Below are 16,284 nucleotides of genomic sequence, written 5' to 3'. Positions count from 1 at the left end.
TCTAGAGAAGGCGGAGTTTCCTCACCAGTTTCACCAAAATCCCATTGTTGTGTACATACAATATTTTCTGCTACCTTCCTCTACGTAGTACAATGTACCCCTATCTAAAGTCATAGGACACTAATTCCAAATTAACTGCTTAATTCAGGGTTGTTATTTTAAGCTGTGGGGTTAGAAAACTCACAAAAATGTCTGAATCACAAACTAGGCAGTTGTTGCTGACATCGTCACTCACTGGCACTCTTAATTATCCCTTTTTTCCTGTAGCATCACTAACAGCAGCTGTCATATCCACTCAAAGCCCTACTGCAGCACATGTCACAATACAGATGGGATCAGAGGTCACTGACACCTCCATGGCTGTCATTCAGCTCTTGTTGAATGTATTTAGGTTCAGCAGGGAATTAGCCGTCCTGTCGAGAAGCGTTTTGACAAGATTAGTCAGCATGGTTTGATGGCCTTTTGTCATCCGTGCTCTCTTTAACCCCAGAAGATGAAGTGGAGCTATCAGAGAGAGAGGTCCCGTGCCGGAAGAAAGGCAGACCCAAGAAGAAAGACACAAAGAAGAAAGAGAAAGAGGGGAAGCCGGTCAAAGCAAAAAAACGGAAGAAGATTGTAAGTTTAATGGGTTTTCTGTCCGCATCATTTTCCGTCTGATGACTGAGGTCCCTGTCTGAACCTGTTGTGTCAGTCCACTGTGCAGGACAGCGATGTAGAGCGAAACTCGGACAGAGACTATGGCGGGAACTCGGACAGTGCAGCCAGCGACTATGGCTCTGGAGAGAAGAAGAAAAAGAAGAAACACAAAGAAAGGAAAGAGAAGAAAACCAAGAGGAAGAAAAAAGACAACAGAGACAGAGATAGCAGTCAGGAGGAAACAGCAAAGGTAAGAATTAAGAGTTTGGTTGTCATATAAGTTCTTGGAAAAGCCCGACCTGGTATCTTCTCAGCAGCCTGTGGAGCAGAAGACCTCTGCCCAGCTGGCGAAGGAGTGGGGACTGGAGGACGTTGATCATACCTTCACGGAGGAGGACTACAGGGAACTCACAAACTACAAAGCCTTCAGCCAGTTTATGAGGTACTTTGTTTTTAATATGATATTAAAGTTTGCAAACATCGAGGGTGCTTTGCCACTTCAGGAGGTGTTTAGTAGAGCTTTTCCAGCTTGGAAACCTTGCCATTTTCTTGAGTTTGACCTTCTGCTGGTCCCAGGCCGATGATAGCCAAGAAGAACCCTAAGATCCCCATGTCAAAGATGATGACCATCCTAGGGGCCAAGTGGAGGGAGTTCAGCTCCAACAACCCCTTCAAAGGCAACGCCGCTGCTGTAGCAGCGGCTGCCGCCGCCGCCGCCATCGCTGTTGCCGAGCAGGTTTCTGCAGCGACTGCCTCCCCCGAGCCGCCTCCTCAACCGCCGCCGATCAGAAAGGCCAAGACGAAAGAGGGCAAAGGTCAGTGGTGAGCTTTGGCTCTGTCTGTGTACTGTTTGCCTTTGATCCTGTTTAGATAATCGTCAGAAACAGAGGTGGCAGAGAACCTTCTTCTCTTTCCAGGTCCAGGATACAAGAAACGCAGTAAAAGTCCTCGAGTAGCAGACAAGAAAAAAGCTGTGGCCAAGGCCAAGAAGATGGCGCCCATTCGTATTAAACTATTAGCCATTGGAGCCAAGAGGAAGAAGAGTTGCTCTGTGAGTCCAACCTTCACACGGTGCAGGAAACTCTTCATCTCGGGCGATCAGTAACCAGTGTGTTATTAGTGAATTTGTGTTTGTTGTGATTTGTGCTTCAGAGCGACGACATGGATGAGGAGGAGTCTGAGCAGGAGGACTCCAGCGTTCACAGCTCCTCGGTTCGCTCGGACAGCTCTGGACGGGCGAAGAAGAACAAGAGAGGACGGCCCGCCAAGAAGAAGAAAAAGAGTAAGACAGTTCTGCTTGTGCATTATATTTTACTGGTATAACTGGATATATTGGCACCGAAATGTGAAATGGGAAATGACCAGTATCAGCTTTTGTTCTTTTAATGTCACAACTTCTCCACACTAACACATTTATGCATCCAAGTCTTCAGCTACTTCTTCTCTCACTCAAAGTCAAAATCTGACAGATCTGAGGTTTAGATTTTGAGTTGTTTTTGTTTGTTTGGCACAAAAGGCCCAACCTAAAATGAAGTAGTTGGCATATTTTGCACTGTTACATGCATGATATGCGATAGGCGATGTTACGTAATATGATATTAGTTTGGAGAAATAAAGTTTCATTCTGACTTGACTGACAGGCAAACGGTTAGTTTGAGTAGAGACAAACCCACCCTGGTTCACATTTAAAGTGATTCTTTGAAGCTTTTTCATATTTTCATATGCTTTTCTTGAGCCAGTGTGTGCTAAAATGACCCGTTACGGGGTTATTGAAATGTCACAAAGACCCCCACCGCCCTCTGTGGCCAGAATAGCGTAGAAGCGGAACAGTTTACCCGCGAAAATCGTAGCGAAGCGGCTTCTCTGCTGCGCTCCTCGCTCGACTCGCAGGAACACACGATCCCTCGAGACTTCAAAGGTTACGGTCTGTTTATGCAATCCGCCGTTGAACCAAAATGAAGGAAATCCCGTTGTTATTGCTGTTTGATGTCATATAAGATGTTGTCCCTCTCCAGTGCCAGGATTAAAGCCATGAAAAACACACCGCTGCACTTCAGGAACGATGCTGGGAGTAAATACGTCGTTGGGTCACACGTAAGCCTCATATATATGAATCCCATTGCTGCAGTACTTTTATTTTGAAAATTACTGGGGATTTCACACTGAAACTGTGTGTGATTTCCTGTCTTGCTCTATGTTAACTGTGGAAATTGACGCATCCCAAAAGCGGCTTGTGGAAAATATAGAGCCCGGTCCAATCTTTCCGTGTTTGTTTTGAATCTCGTACAGCGCTTTGATTTGCACTTGCTGTATGAAAAGTGCTTCATAAATAAAGTTTGATTTGATTTGATCTTTAGTGGCGCAGGGTGCCATTTCTGGGACACATCTGAAAATTGCAGCGTCGTGACTGGTTTGTGACACTCCATAGACTTTAATGGATTCTATTTGAAGCAGTGCCGTTCCGCGCCGCTGATGCTTCCAGTGTGCAGCAGGGGTGAAGCCTGATTTATACTTCTCCGTGTGTCAGCACGAAGAAAAGCAATGCCATTATCCGTTGTGGCAACGGCTCTCCAACAGGCTCGCAAGGATGAACAGAGTAGAGCCCTCTTTTCTAACTATCTGTTGAAAGCGACGGAGACCGCAAGCCTGTGATTGGTCAGGACGCCACTTCCTTTAACTTCTCCAACAGCACCGCCATACCTCCTCAAAAACATAAAACGAGAACCAAACATATTAGCTTCAGAGACTGAAGAAAGTCTTGTGCAAAAAGTCCATCGATATAAACATTACACCCGTGACTGAAGGAGTACAAAGAAAGGCTGCAAGCTTTTTATTTGTGTCAGGAAATTATAGGAAAGGTGAGTTTAGAGGTGGTGACTTGATGATGATGATGAGGTGAAGGACAAATTAGTCCACGTTAAACCGTCTCTGAAACATAAACAGAGACGTGACCGCATTGGTGGCAGGAAGCAACAGAAAAGCGCTACGCCCTCTGCTGCACTGGTGGAGAATTGCTTTACAACTAACTAACTTGTTTTTATTTGACTATTTTTTCTGTCCTGTCTGTTTATTATCTTCCTGCATCTCCTCTCAATCCTAAAGAAAAACTGCTACCTGGGTTCATATATATTCACCTCATGAGTTACCTTTGTACTGCAGTTCTAAAAGATCCACCGACCGCAAAAACAGCGGAGTGCGCACTGACCGCACCGGTGAGATGAAATCACCGGAGGACAAAACATGTGATGCACTCCCGCTCCACAGCAGCGAAACGCATCAGGCACAAATAAATGACAGAAAACATAAAAGGAAATGAGCCGACATGAACAATCGCGTGTTAAATTTGTTTTTGAGGTGGCGACACCTGATTTGATAATGTTACTGTGGCCGTGCTCAGGACGCAGATGTCTGGAGCGCGTCAACAATCAGAGCTTTGCATGTGCAAGCTGTTTAAAGTTAGGATGGGGGTGAGGGGAAGGTTAAATTGCAAAAGAGGGTAAAGGTCACAATTCGGTCAAATGTCCATTTTACCACGGGCGTCAGACACCGACACACAGGGGCTCGTCACCTGCTCTCTTTTCCAAGGACTGCATCTTGTCGGTCATTATCACGTGACAGCGACTAGTCGATGAAAGGCATAAAAAGTCACTACAGAGCAGTGAAGCCGACTAGTTGATACAACCCCTAGTAGACACTAATGAAGACTGAGGAGACATTTCAGCTGTTAGATTAAGGTGTTAAAAAGACGAGCGCAAATTGAGGAGATTCCCTTTTGGTTTCACTAACGGAACACTAGGGGTGCTTAAAGCAAGCCAAAATTGCACTTTTATGTCGTTAATACCAGTTCCAGGTGAGGAGGAAGGCGATGGCTATGAGACGGATCACCAGGACTACTGCGAGGTGTGTCAGCAGGGCGGTGAGATCATCCTGTGTGACACGTGTCCTAGAGCGTATCACCTTGTTTGCCTGGAGCCTGAACTGGACAAGGCTCCAGAGGGGAAGTGGAGCTGCCCTCACTGTGTGAGTACAAGCTGTTTCTGTCCATGGTATGCAAATGTGGCCCTCATTTATACCTCTGTGACTGAGTTGGATTCAAAAGTGCTCTTTTTATAGACGTGTAACTGAAAAGTTACTCTAAAAACACGGGCTTTATTTAAATTCAATTCAATTCAAGTTTATTTATATAGCGCCAAATCACGACAAGAGTCGTCTCAAGGCACTTCACATAATAAAAATTCCAATTCAGGTCAGTTCATTAAGCCAATCAGAAATAATTTTTCCTATATAAGGAACCCAGCAAATTGCATCAAGTCACTGACTGGTGTCAGTGACTATACAGCAATCCTCATACCAAGCAAGCATAAAGCGACAGTGGAGAGGAAAACTCCCTTTTAACAGGAAGAAACCTCCAGAGAATCCTGGCTCAGTATAAGCAGCCATCCTCCACGACTCACTGGGGATCGAGAAGACAGAGCACACACACACACACACACACACACACACACACACACACACACACACACACACACACACACACACACACACACACACACACACACACACACACACACACACACACACACACACACACACACACACACACACACACACACACACACACACACACACGGACAAGTAATGTGTCTACATTTGAATGTAGCACAAGTACAACAACATTTTCCAAGCAGCAAGCATTTCTTAAGGGAGTTTTTCTAAAGAGTCCTAATAACTCATTTTATACTTTTCATTTAAACATCTAAAAATGATCATCACCATCTCACTTTAGGATTTCCTTTCGTCTGGAGAAACATCTGCCAATTTGTTGGCCAAGTTCACTGAGAAACTGTTTTGTTGTTATTTTTGATATAGGGTCAGTCACTCTGAGTTTAACATGCAGGCTGGCTGTGAAAATACTCTTCTACCCCTACTTCCTGTATTAGCTGTCAAAAGCCAATATATTTGCCCGTCGTAATGTCAAGCATTCATGGACTCGCCCATCTTGACTCACGACAGGGAAGGCTGTTGTTAGTTTAATGTCCAGGAGACACCAGAGAACGTCTCGACTAGTAGAAGCTAATCGTTAGCATTAGCAACTCCACCACACAGCAGAATTCCTCCAGACGTGTTATTTGTGGAGATAAATCATCACTGTGATGGACTGGCAGCCTACAGGGTGTATTCCGCCTGCTTGCCCAGAGACAACTGGAGATAGGCCCCAGCCCCTCTGCGAACTTGAGCGGATAGGCGGGTAAAGAAAGTGAATGAATGTGTAAAACATGAACATTTCAAAGCAAATGGAGTCGGTGTTATCCAATCAGAGGAGGGATGTCCAAACATCAGGAAATAAAACTAAATCCTGCTGTCTTTAGCTCAATTCATCTATGGCTCATTTCTGGTTCCTGAAAAAGGAGCGCAAGGGCATTTGTTCATTCTAGAGACCACTGCAGACACGTTGAAAAAAGGAGTGAATGAAAAAAGAAAACCACACATTTCCAATTGGAAAGAAATTCAATATTTTTGAGACGATTTAAATGGCCTGTATTTGATATAGCGCCTTCTAGAGTCCTGGAACCCCCCAAGGCGCTTTACAACACAATCAGTCATTCACCCATTCACACACACATTCACACACTAGTGGGGATGAGCTACAATGTAGCCACAGCTGCCCTGGGGCGCACTGACAGATGCGAGGCTGCCGAGCACTGGCGCCACCGGTCCCTCCGACCACCACTAGCAGGCAAGCTGGGTTAAGTGTCTTGCCCAAGGACACAACGACAGCGACAGACTGAGCGGGGCTCGAACCTGCATCCTTCCGATTACAGGGCGAGCACTTAACTCCTGTGCCACCGTCGCCCCTTAATGAAGATGTGTAGTCTGAGAATCAGCTCCTCTAAATCTGAGACCATGGTCTTGATTCAGAAAAGGGTAGAACGCCTTCTCCGGGTCAGGGATGAGGTCCTGCCCCAAGTGGAGGAGTTTAAGTATCTCGGGGTCTTGTTCACGAGTGAGGGAAAGATGGAGCGTGAGATCGTTAGGCGGATTGGAGCTGCATCTGCAGTGATGCGGGCGTTGTACCGGTCTGTCGTGGTGAAGAGAGAGCTGAGTCAGAAGGCAAAGCTCTCGATTTACCGGTCGATCTACGTTCCTACCCTCACCTATGGTCATGAGCTTTGGGTAGTGACCGAAAGCACGAGATCGCGGATACAAGCGGCCGAAATGAGTTTTCTCCGAAGAGTGGCTGGGCTCTCCCTTAGAGATAGGGTGAGAAGCTTGGTCATTCGGGAGGGGCTCGGAGTAGATTTGCTGCTCCTCAACATCGAGAGGAGCCAGTTGAGGTGGCTCGGGCATCTGGTTAGGATACCTCCTGGACGCCTCCCTGGTGACGTTTTCCGGGCACTTCCAACCAGGAGGAGACCTAAAGGTAGACCCAGGACACGGTGGATGGACTATGTCTCTCACCTGGCCAGGGAACGCCTTGGGATTCCCCGGAGGAGCTGGCTCAAGTGGCTGGGGAGAGGGAAGTCTATCTACCTACCTACCTGCCTACTCACCCGCCTACCTACCTACCTACCTACCTACATACCCACCCGCCCACCTACCTACCTACCTACCTACCTGCCTGCCTGCCTGCCCGCCCGCCCGCCCGCCCACCCACCTACCTACCTACCTACCTACCTACCTACCTGTCTACCCACCCACCTACCTACCTACCTACCTACCTACCTACCTACCTACCTGTCTACCCACCCACCTACCTACCTACCTACCTACCTACCTACCTGTCTATCCACCCACACACCCACCCACCAACCTACCTACCTACCTACCTACCTACCTACCTACCCACCTACCTACCTACCTACCTACCTACCTACCTACCTACCTACCTACCTGTCTACCCACCCACCTACCTACCTACCTACCTACCTGTCTACCCACCCACCTACCTACCTACCTACCTACCTGTCTACCCACCCACCTACCTACCTACCTACCTACCTACCTACCTGTCTACCCACCCACCTACCTACCTACCTACCTACCCACCCACCTACCTACCTACCTACCTACCGTCCTACATACCTACCTACCTACTTACCTACCTACCTACCTGTCTACCCACCCACCTACCTACCTACCTACTTACCTACCCACCTACCCACCCACCCACCTACCTACCTACCTACCTACCCACCTACCTACCTACCCGCCTACCTATCTACCTACCTACCCACCCACCTACCTACCTACCTACCTACCTACCTACCTACCTACCTACCTACCTACCTACCCACCCACCTACCTACCTACCCACCCACCCACCTACCCACCTACCTACCTACCTGTCTACCTACCTACCTACCTGTCTACCCACCTACCTACCTACCTACCTACCTACCTACCTACCTACGTACCTACCTACCTACCTACCTACCTACCTACCTACCTACCTACCTACCTACCTACCTGTCTACCCACCTACCTACCTACCTACCTACCTACCTGTCTACCCACCTACCTACCTACCTACCTACCTACCTGTCTACCCACCTACCTACCTACCTACCTACCTACCTACCTACCCACCCACCTACCTACCCACCCACCCACCTACCCACCTACCTACCTACCTGTCTACCTACCTACCTACCTACCTACCTACCTACCTACCTGTCTACCTACCTGTCTACCCACCTACCTGTCTACCCACCCACCCACCCACCTACCCACCTACCTACCTGCCTACCTACCTACCCACCTACCTACCTACCTACCTACCCACCTACCCACCTACCCACCTACCTACACCTGTGGCCCCGACAGGGACATAGGCCACCTCTCAGCTCCCTCCAGGCATCTCGGTTCTGGGCTAGTCTCTCCAGCTGTCCCTATGTCTTACCCATCTCCTTGACATCTGCCTCCACATCACCTTCTCATTACAATGACTTTAAAAACCAAAGTTTAAAACACAAGTAGGAATTATAAAGAATATTTAGATGTCAATATGTGAAATTAAGTTTATGTAGAGGCTAAATGTGGTGAAATGTTACTGTAAATTCTTAATTATTAACAATCAGCACCCTCAGATGTGATGGATAATAGTTTGTGTTCATTTATCTGTTAGAGACGTTGCTGTGGAGCCTTTATAATGGGTCACAGAAAGCAGCTGGGTCTCTTTTTAACCTTTGGAGTAGAAATCTATATTTTATGAGCTCCATTCTTCTTCCTTCCAAACGTGGCTCAGCAGCTTGACTGAAGGTCTCCTGAGTCCTGCTCTCTCACATCTCAAGTCTCTCAGTCACTTTCACTCCAAACAGAAGAAGAAATCACGACTCTAGCCTGGATTCTCTTATTTCTAAGTCCCAGTACGCTCTCTGGTATCATTTTCACCGCCAACCTCAAATAAAGACATAAAATGGTGAGAAAAGCTGTTTTTTCTGCTTCCTCAGGAAAAAGAGGGAATCCAGTGGGAAGCAAAAGACGAAGACTTTGAGGATTTTGAAGAAGACAGTGAGGACAGAGTGATATCAGAGGTCAGCGTGGGGGTCCCCACTGGTGTAGAGGAGGAAGAAGATGACCACATGGAGTTCTGTCGGGTGTGCAAAGATGGCGGAGAGCTGCTGTGCTGCGACACATGCACGTCCTCCTATCACATTCACTGTCTGAACCCGCCGCTGCCAGAGATCCCCAACGGAGAGTGGCTGTGTCCGCGCTGCATGGTCGGTTTATTTCACACTATGGATCTGATTGGTTCACTGCCACGGTTTATCAACTCAACAAAGTGTCAGCACTTGTTGGATCTGGTTTTGAAATATTTTCTTGCCCTAGTGTCCGACAATCAAAGGACGGGTGCAAAAGATTCTTCACTGGCGATGGGGTGAGCCGCCGCCTCCCATTCCTGTGCCGCCTCCGCCCGATGCTCCTCCTGATGCCCCTCCACCGCCGCCCATGAAGGGCAGGGCTGAGAGGGAGTTCTTCGTGAAACTGGCGAACCAGTCGTACTGGCACTGCACCTGGATCACCGAGCTACAGGTGAGACATTACCATCTGTTCTTACACTCTTGACACCTTTAGGAGGAATTCTTCCCATCAACCAACTTCTCACTCTTTCAGCTGGAGATCTTCCACTCAGTGATGTACAGGAACTACCAGAGGAAGACTGACATGGACGAGCCGCCCAGCCTGGATTACGGCTCCGGCGAGGACGAGAATGGAGTGGGAAAGAGTGAGAAGAGGAGGGCCAAAGACCCCCAGTACGCCTTGCTGGAGGACAAATACTACAAGTATGGCATCAAGCCTGAATGGATGATCATCCAACGCATCATAAACCATAGGTACAAGTGGCCGCATGTCTAAAGCAGGTGCAACGCAAGTTTCTGTCCCAGTGCTCACTGTCCATCATTACTTCCTCTGTCAGCGTGGACAAGAAGGGGATGTACCACTACCTGGTGAAGTGGAAAGACCTGACCTATGACCAGTGTACCTGGGAGGGAGACAACATGGACATCCCCGACTTTGAAATCCACAAAGCCGGCTACTGGAGACACAGGTAGGATGGACTTTGGTAACATTTTTGTTAGCTTTTATACTTATGAGTATATAGTCTGGCCATGACCCATAAACAGAGCTCAGGTGTGGGGCAGAATCTATGGTTGTCTGTCAAATTGTCTCACAATTTCCAGTTTGACAGTGTTAGGACCAATCAGACGTATGCATAGAAACAAACATAAGTCTAGTAGGCGGTCCGCTAGTCACCTTCAAAGAAGCACCTCTATCTACTCATGTTTCAGCGAAGTCTGAGTCGTCCAAAGTGGATGCCAAAGGCGTTTCCAATGAGCGCCATTCCTGAGGCGTCACCATTTTTATGTTCTTGCTTCGTTGCAGTTCTGTCGTCATCGTAAATGCTGTAATGGTACTAAGCCCGCCCAATGTCTCATTACAAGCAACAAGTGCTGTGATAGGCCAGGCCTACTTAGCCAAGCCAGTGGTAGACCTAATGAGGCTACAATGGAGCGTAGCTAGACCAACATTCAGAGCTACATCTTTTGCAACTGCTACGGATTTCTAGATTTTTAGGCTAGTTTTCCTTAGCATCCATGAACCTTTTTCCTATTTTAACAGGGACACCATCTTGAAAGACGACATGGACAAACCCAGGAAGATGATGATCAAAGATGGAGAGGGTGAAGAAGGGTCTCCAGCCTCACCGCTCACTGATGTAGGCCAACTGGAGCATTGTTTTTTTAATCCTTTTGATACACACCATCCCTACTTTTGGAACCTTTAGTTTAAATTTTGTGTTGTGCCACTTTTTTACTGCTCCAGCCTACGATAAAATACGACGAGCAGCCCGACTTTGTCACAGCAACGGGTGGCACGCTGCATCTGTACCAGCTGGAGGGTCTGAACTGGCTCCGGTTCTCCTGGGCTCAGGGTACTGACACCATCCTGGCAGATGAAATGGGTCTGGGCAAAACCATCCAGACCATCGTCTTTCTGTATTCGCTTTTCAAGGAGGTACCGTTTCGATTTGTGTCATATTATTAGAGTCGCTGTAGGTCCCAAAGTGTGACACGTTTTTTTGTTCTCAGGGTCACACCAAGGGTCCGTTCCTGGTCAGCGCACCCCTCTCCACCATCATAAACTGGGAGAGGGAGTTTGAGATGTGGGCGCCGGACTTCTACGTGGTGACGTACACAGGGGACAAAGATAGCCGAGCCATCATCAGAGAGAACGAGTTCACCTTCGACGACCCCATCAAAACGGGGAAAAAGGCCTTCAGACTGAGAGTGAGGGGGGGGGGGGGGGACTCGAACAGCATCAAACATATGTTGCTCTGTTAAAAAAACAAAAATAAGCACAAGCCCATCCGTCTTGCTTTTCTGCAGCGAGAAGCAACGATTAAATTCCACGTGCTGCTGACCTCCTACGAGCTGGTGACCATCGATCAGACGGCGCTCAAGTCCATCGACTGGGCCTGTCTGGTGGTAGACGAGGCTCACCGCCTGAAGAACAACCAGTCCAAGGTACTGCTGCTGGTCTCTGTTAAAGCTCATCAACTCCCCCTAGAGGACAAATTCGATAATAATCTAAATCAGGCATCTCAAACTCATCATATTCACACAGGGCCAAAAATATCACTCTGTCCAAAGTGAGGGCCGACTATAGTCGATATTTTTCACCCCAAGTTTTCCATGTTTTTACACACATCTCATACTGAAATGTTAGTACATCCATCCATCCATCCATCCATCCATTTTCATCCACTTATCCGGAGTCGGGTCGCAGGGGCAGTAGCCTAAGGTGAGAGGCCCAGACTTCCCTCTCCCCAGCCACTTGGGCCAGCTCCTGCGGGGGAATCCCAAGACGTCCAGGAGGCATCCTGACCAGATGCCAGAGCCACCTCAACTGGCTCCTCTCGATGTGGAGGAGCAGCGGGTCTACTCCGAGCCCCTCCCGGATGACCGAGCTTCTCACCCTATCTCTAAGGGAGAGCCCAGCCACTCTTCGGAGAAAACTAATTTCGGCCGCTTGTGTCCATGATCTCGTTCTTTCGGTCACTACCCAAAGCTCGTGACCATAGGTGAGGGTAGGAACGTAGATCGACCGGTAAATTGAGAGCTTCGCCTTCTGACTCAGCTCTCTCTTCACCATGACAGACCGGTACAACGCCCGCATCACTGCGGATGCAGCACCAAACCACCTATCGATCTCACGCTCCAGTTTTCCCTCACTCGTGAACAAGACCCCGAGATACTTAAACTCCTCCACTTGGGGCAGGACCTCCTCCCTGACCCGGAGAAGGCATTCTACCCTTTTCCAAATCAAGACCATGGTCTCAGATTTAGAGGAGCTGATTCTCATCCCAGCTGCTTCACACTCGGCTGTGAACTGCTCCATCAAAAGCTGAAGATCACGTTCTGATGAAGCCAACAGGACCACGTCATCTGCAAAAAGCACCAAAACGGATGCCCTCCACACCTTGGCTGCACCTAGAAATCCTGTCCATAAAGGTTATGAACAGAATCGGTGACAAAGGGCAGCCTTGGCAGGGTCCAACTCTCATCGGGAGCAAGCCCGACTTACTGCCGGCAATGGGGACCAAACTCTGGCACCGGTCATACAGGGACCTAACAGCCCGTGTCAGAGGGCCTGGTACCCCATACTCCTGGAGTACCCCCCATGGTGCCCCCCGAGGGACGCGGTCAAACGCCTTCTCCAAATCCACAAAACACATGTAGACTGGTTGGGCAAATTCCCACGCACCCTCCAGGATCCCCCTAAAGCTTGGTTTATGCTTGACGCATCCGCGAGGTTCGCACAGCTCCGCACGGGAAAGTTGCGTCATTTTAACAACCGCGCCTCAGCACGGCCCAGACTTTCCGCACCGCGCACCTAGGAAATTTTCTAACCACACGGACGGTCGGACGTGGAAAAACATGGCGGACTGGCAAGAACTAGTATGGCAGAGTTCGTAAATACAGACATTTGTATGATTCAGCTCTCAGAGATCACCGTGATCATCATGTTGTTTATAATTCTTGGAGAGAAATAGCTCGCACTGTCGGAAAAGACGAGAACGCTGTTAAAAAATGCTGGAATGCCATGTTGTAAACAACAGTGATTTCTACTTCTACTATGGTGTAGTGTTGGATGCATGCCGTAGAGCTCCATGCTGCCCCCTACAGTTTGGGAGAATATTGGCTCACCGCAGAGACAAGCCGCATGAACCATAAACGCTGCAAGTTGTGAAGCGCGTTCCATCCGTGAGCCGCATCACCAAGCGGAAAGTGAATGCGTCAAGCATAAACCAAGCCTAAGGAGCTGATCCAGTGTTCCACGGCTAGGACGAAAACCACATTACTCCTCCTGAATCTGAGGTTCAACAATCCGACGGGCCCTCCTCTCCAGAACCCCTGAATAGACCTCACCAGGAAGGCTCAGACACATAAAATTAGAGCCAATACTGCAGCCTGCCACTAGGGGCTGCATCAGCTCCATGTTGCTGCAATAAATTCCTACATCTACCTTCTGTAGCTGCCCTTTTCTATTAAAACAAAACAAAGCTTAATGTTTACTGGTTTGATTTTCTTCTCAGTTTTTCAGGCGTCTGAATGACTACAAGATCGACTACAAGCTGCTGCTGACGGGAACTCCTCTGCAGAACAACCTCGAGGAGCTGTTCCACCTTCTCAACTTTCTCACACCCAATCGCTTCAAGTACGACTTCCCTCCGTCTAATCTACACGCCGAAGAAAGAAAACGATTTGCCTAGTTCAGAGCGACCTTGCTTCTTTTTCACCCGATGTCTCTTTCTCTGCAGTAACCTGGAGGGTTTCCTGGAAGAGTTTGCTGACATCTCCAAAGAGGACCAGATCAAAAAGCTCCACGACCTGCTGGGTCCCCACATGCTGCGGAGGCTCAAAGCCGACGTCTTTAAGAACATGCCTGCCAAGACGGAGCTGATTGTTCGAGTGGAGCTGAGCCCCATGCAGAAGTACGACCCTGGCACGTCTCTGTATAAGGATTCAAACATCTCCAGTGCTTTCTGATTCCACCATCTTATCTTTGTGTGTATTTCTTTAACTAGGAAGTACTATAAGCTGATTTTGACCAAGAACTTTGAGGCTCTGAACTCTAAAGGTGGAGGAAACCAGGTGTCTCTGCTCAACATCATGATGGACCTGAAGAAGTGCTGCAACCACCCATATCTGTTCCCCGTCGCCTCAATGGTGAGGGCAGATTAACTCACTGATGCACCAATGCTGAAGGAAAATCATCCCTCTCTGTCAAATCGCACTAAAAATGTCACTTGGTGTAACAGTGACACCTCGTGGTCTCTTGTGGTTGTGCTCCAATTATTTTATGTGTGTTTTTGTTCATTTAGAGTCTATTGGTGGTCACCTTGTGTCTGTTTTGTTACGATGTTAAACGTGTGTCTGTTTTGCTCCATGTGCATCCCTCTTTGTGTTCATGTTTGCACCAAATCTCTTAGAAGAAATATTCACAGTCACCAGTATTGAGTCTGTGGGGCCTTCTTGCGTACAGGAAGCCCAGAAAAGCCCCAGTGGTGCGTACGAAGGGTCGGCCCTCACAAAAGCCTCTGGGAAACTGATGCTGCTGCAGAAGATGCTGAGGAAGCTGAAGGAGCAGGGGCACCGAGTGCTTGTCTTCTCACAGGTTCCCCAGCACACAGAAAGCAGCACAAGCACCAGATGACAGGTGACGTTAGCCAGCAGAAGGCTCTGATGATGTTTCTGTGGTCTTTAGATGACTAAAATGTTGGACTTACTGGAGGATTTTCTGGACCATGAGGGCTACAAGTATGAGAGAATCGACGGAGGCATCACAGGAGCACTGAGACAAGAAGCCATCGACAGATTCAACGGTGAGAAAAAACACACTTTAACAGAGACAGAGTTTTGCGGATTAAAGAGGAGTTTAAAAATAAAATAGCAAAGTAAAGACACATCCCAAAGACACTAAAGGGATGCTGCGGCGTGGCTTTTCACAATAAGAGCATTAAAGTATGGTTGTTTTCATCTGAGTAATTACCTTTAGGAATCTGGTTTTACCCATTTATGTCAGCAGGTGGCAGAGGTGAGTTATGTTTGGGTGAACCAAAGATGAAATGTGTGCTCTATTTTTAAAATAAGATGGGATTGCAATTCAAAGAGTAAAAGAAACTAAATTTCTTGGAGTTCTTATTGATGAAGACTTGTCATAGAAATCCCAAATTAGTTACATAAAAGGTCAAATTGCCAAATCCTTAGGAGTATCACATAGAGTCAAGTTTTTACTGACTAGTTCTGGTTTGTTGGCATTGTACAATTCACTGATTGTTCCATACTTGACTTATTGTGTAGATATCTGTGGAGCAGCATACAAAAACTATACACAACCCTTATTTATTTTACAGAAAAGAGCTCTGAGAATCATCAATTATAGTGGCTGTAGAGATCCATCGAACCCATTTAAAAAGCACCTCAAACTACATCTTAAAGGCTCCCAGACATGTTTGCATCTTTAGTTATTCTTATTTTTTGTTGCCTATTTTAATGGAATGTTTCTATCTGACTGTTTTTAAATTGTATAGTGTTACTTGTTTTACTTAGTTATCTTGTTGAAGGACTACAGATGCAAATGAGCAACTATGCTATATAATTTGGCCCATTTACGATCGATACAATGTATTTGATTGTTTATTAATGTGCATTGTCCTGAATAAATAATTGAATTGAATTGTTTATTAAATATAAATTACTGAAATTTCATGATTTAAAAAGACTGGAAAATCTTACAAACCATGTATGAAGCCAATTTAGGTACTCTGCCAACAAACATTCAGGGGATATTTGAAAAGAGAACTAGTAATTATATGCTGAAAGATACTGATGTGTTTGCAAAACCTAGATTTAGAACTAAAATTAAGGAGTGGAATACATCTGTAAATGGTGTTAAATTATTAATAACCTTAAAAGGGAAATTAAAAAAACTCTGTCATTTAATATATTAAAAAAATGTACCAAATTGAGTGTACTAAATAATTATGAAAATGTTAATTAAATCAGTGATCATGATCGCACTGGAATTTAGAACAGGAAAAAGTTTAAAATGAATCTCTGTGTGTGTGTGTGTCTGACAAAT

The 16,284-nt window shown here is 47.0% G+C and overlaps 1 protein-coding gene across 2 annotated transcripts in view; it reads left to right on the top strand.

The window, feature by feature from the left end:
* chd3 (chromodomain helicase DNA binding protein 3) overlaps positions 1-16,284 on the top strand; it is a 55,862-nt gene that overhangs the window by 6,020 nt on the left and 33,558 nt on the right. The window contains exons 2-21 of one of the 2 annotated variants that reach the window (XM_054747743.2): positions 491-615; positions 692-886; positions 954-1,078; positions 1,213-1,451; positions 1,554-1,687; positions 1,789-1,918; positions 4,481-4,656; positions 9,087-9,356; positions 9,466-9,669; positions 9,751-9,971; positions 10,055-10,186; positions 10,759-10,855; positions 10,963-11,154; positions 11,229-11,426; positions 11,526-11,663; positions 13,736-13,857; positions 13,961-14,134; positions 14,228-14,369; positions 14,686-14,817; positions 14,908-15,025. In XM_054747743.2, the coding sequence (XP_054603718.2) occupies positions 491-615; positions 692-886; positions 954-1,078; positions 1,213-1,451; positions 1,554-1,687; positions 1,789-1,918; positions 4,481-4,656; positions 9,087-9,356; positions 9,466-9,669; positions 9,751-9,971; positions 10,055-10,186; positions 10,759-10,855; positions 10,963-11,154; positions 11,229-11,426; positions 11,526-11,663; positions 13,736-13,857; positions 13,961-14,134; positions 14,228-14,369; positions 14,686-14,817; positions 14,908-15,025 (3,264 nt within the window). Of the gene's footprint in view, positions 1-490; positions 616-691; positions 887-950; positions 1,079-1,212; positions 1,452-1,553; positions 1,688-1,788; positions 1,919-4,480; positions 4,657-9,086; positions 9,357-9,465; positions 9,670-9,750; positions 9,972-10,054; positions 10,187-10,758; positions 10,856-10,962; positions 11,155-11,228; positions 11,427-11,525; positions 11,664-13,735; positions 13,858-13,960; positions 14,135-14,227; positions 14,370-14,685; positions 14,818-14,907; positions 15,026-16,284 lie in introns of both variants that reach the window. The other variant, XM_054747742.2, reaches the window with a different exon arrangement.

This window comes from Nothobranchius furzeri, chromosome 2 (assembly GCF_043380555.1).
Source record: "Nothobranchius furzeri strain GRZ-AD chromosome 2, NfurGRZ-RIMD1, whole genome shotgun sequence".
NCBI lineage: Eukaryota > Metazoa > Chordata > Actinopteri > Cyprinodontiformes > Nothobranchiidae > Nothobranchius > Nothobranchius furzeri.
The sequence above is the reverse complement of the archived record's forward strand: the minus strand, read 5'-3'. Positions and strand labels throughout refer to the sequence as shown.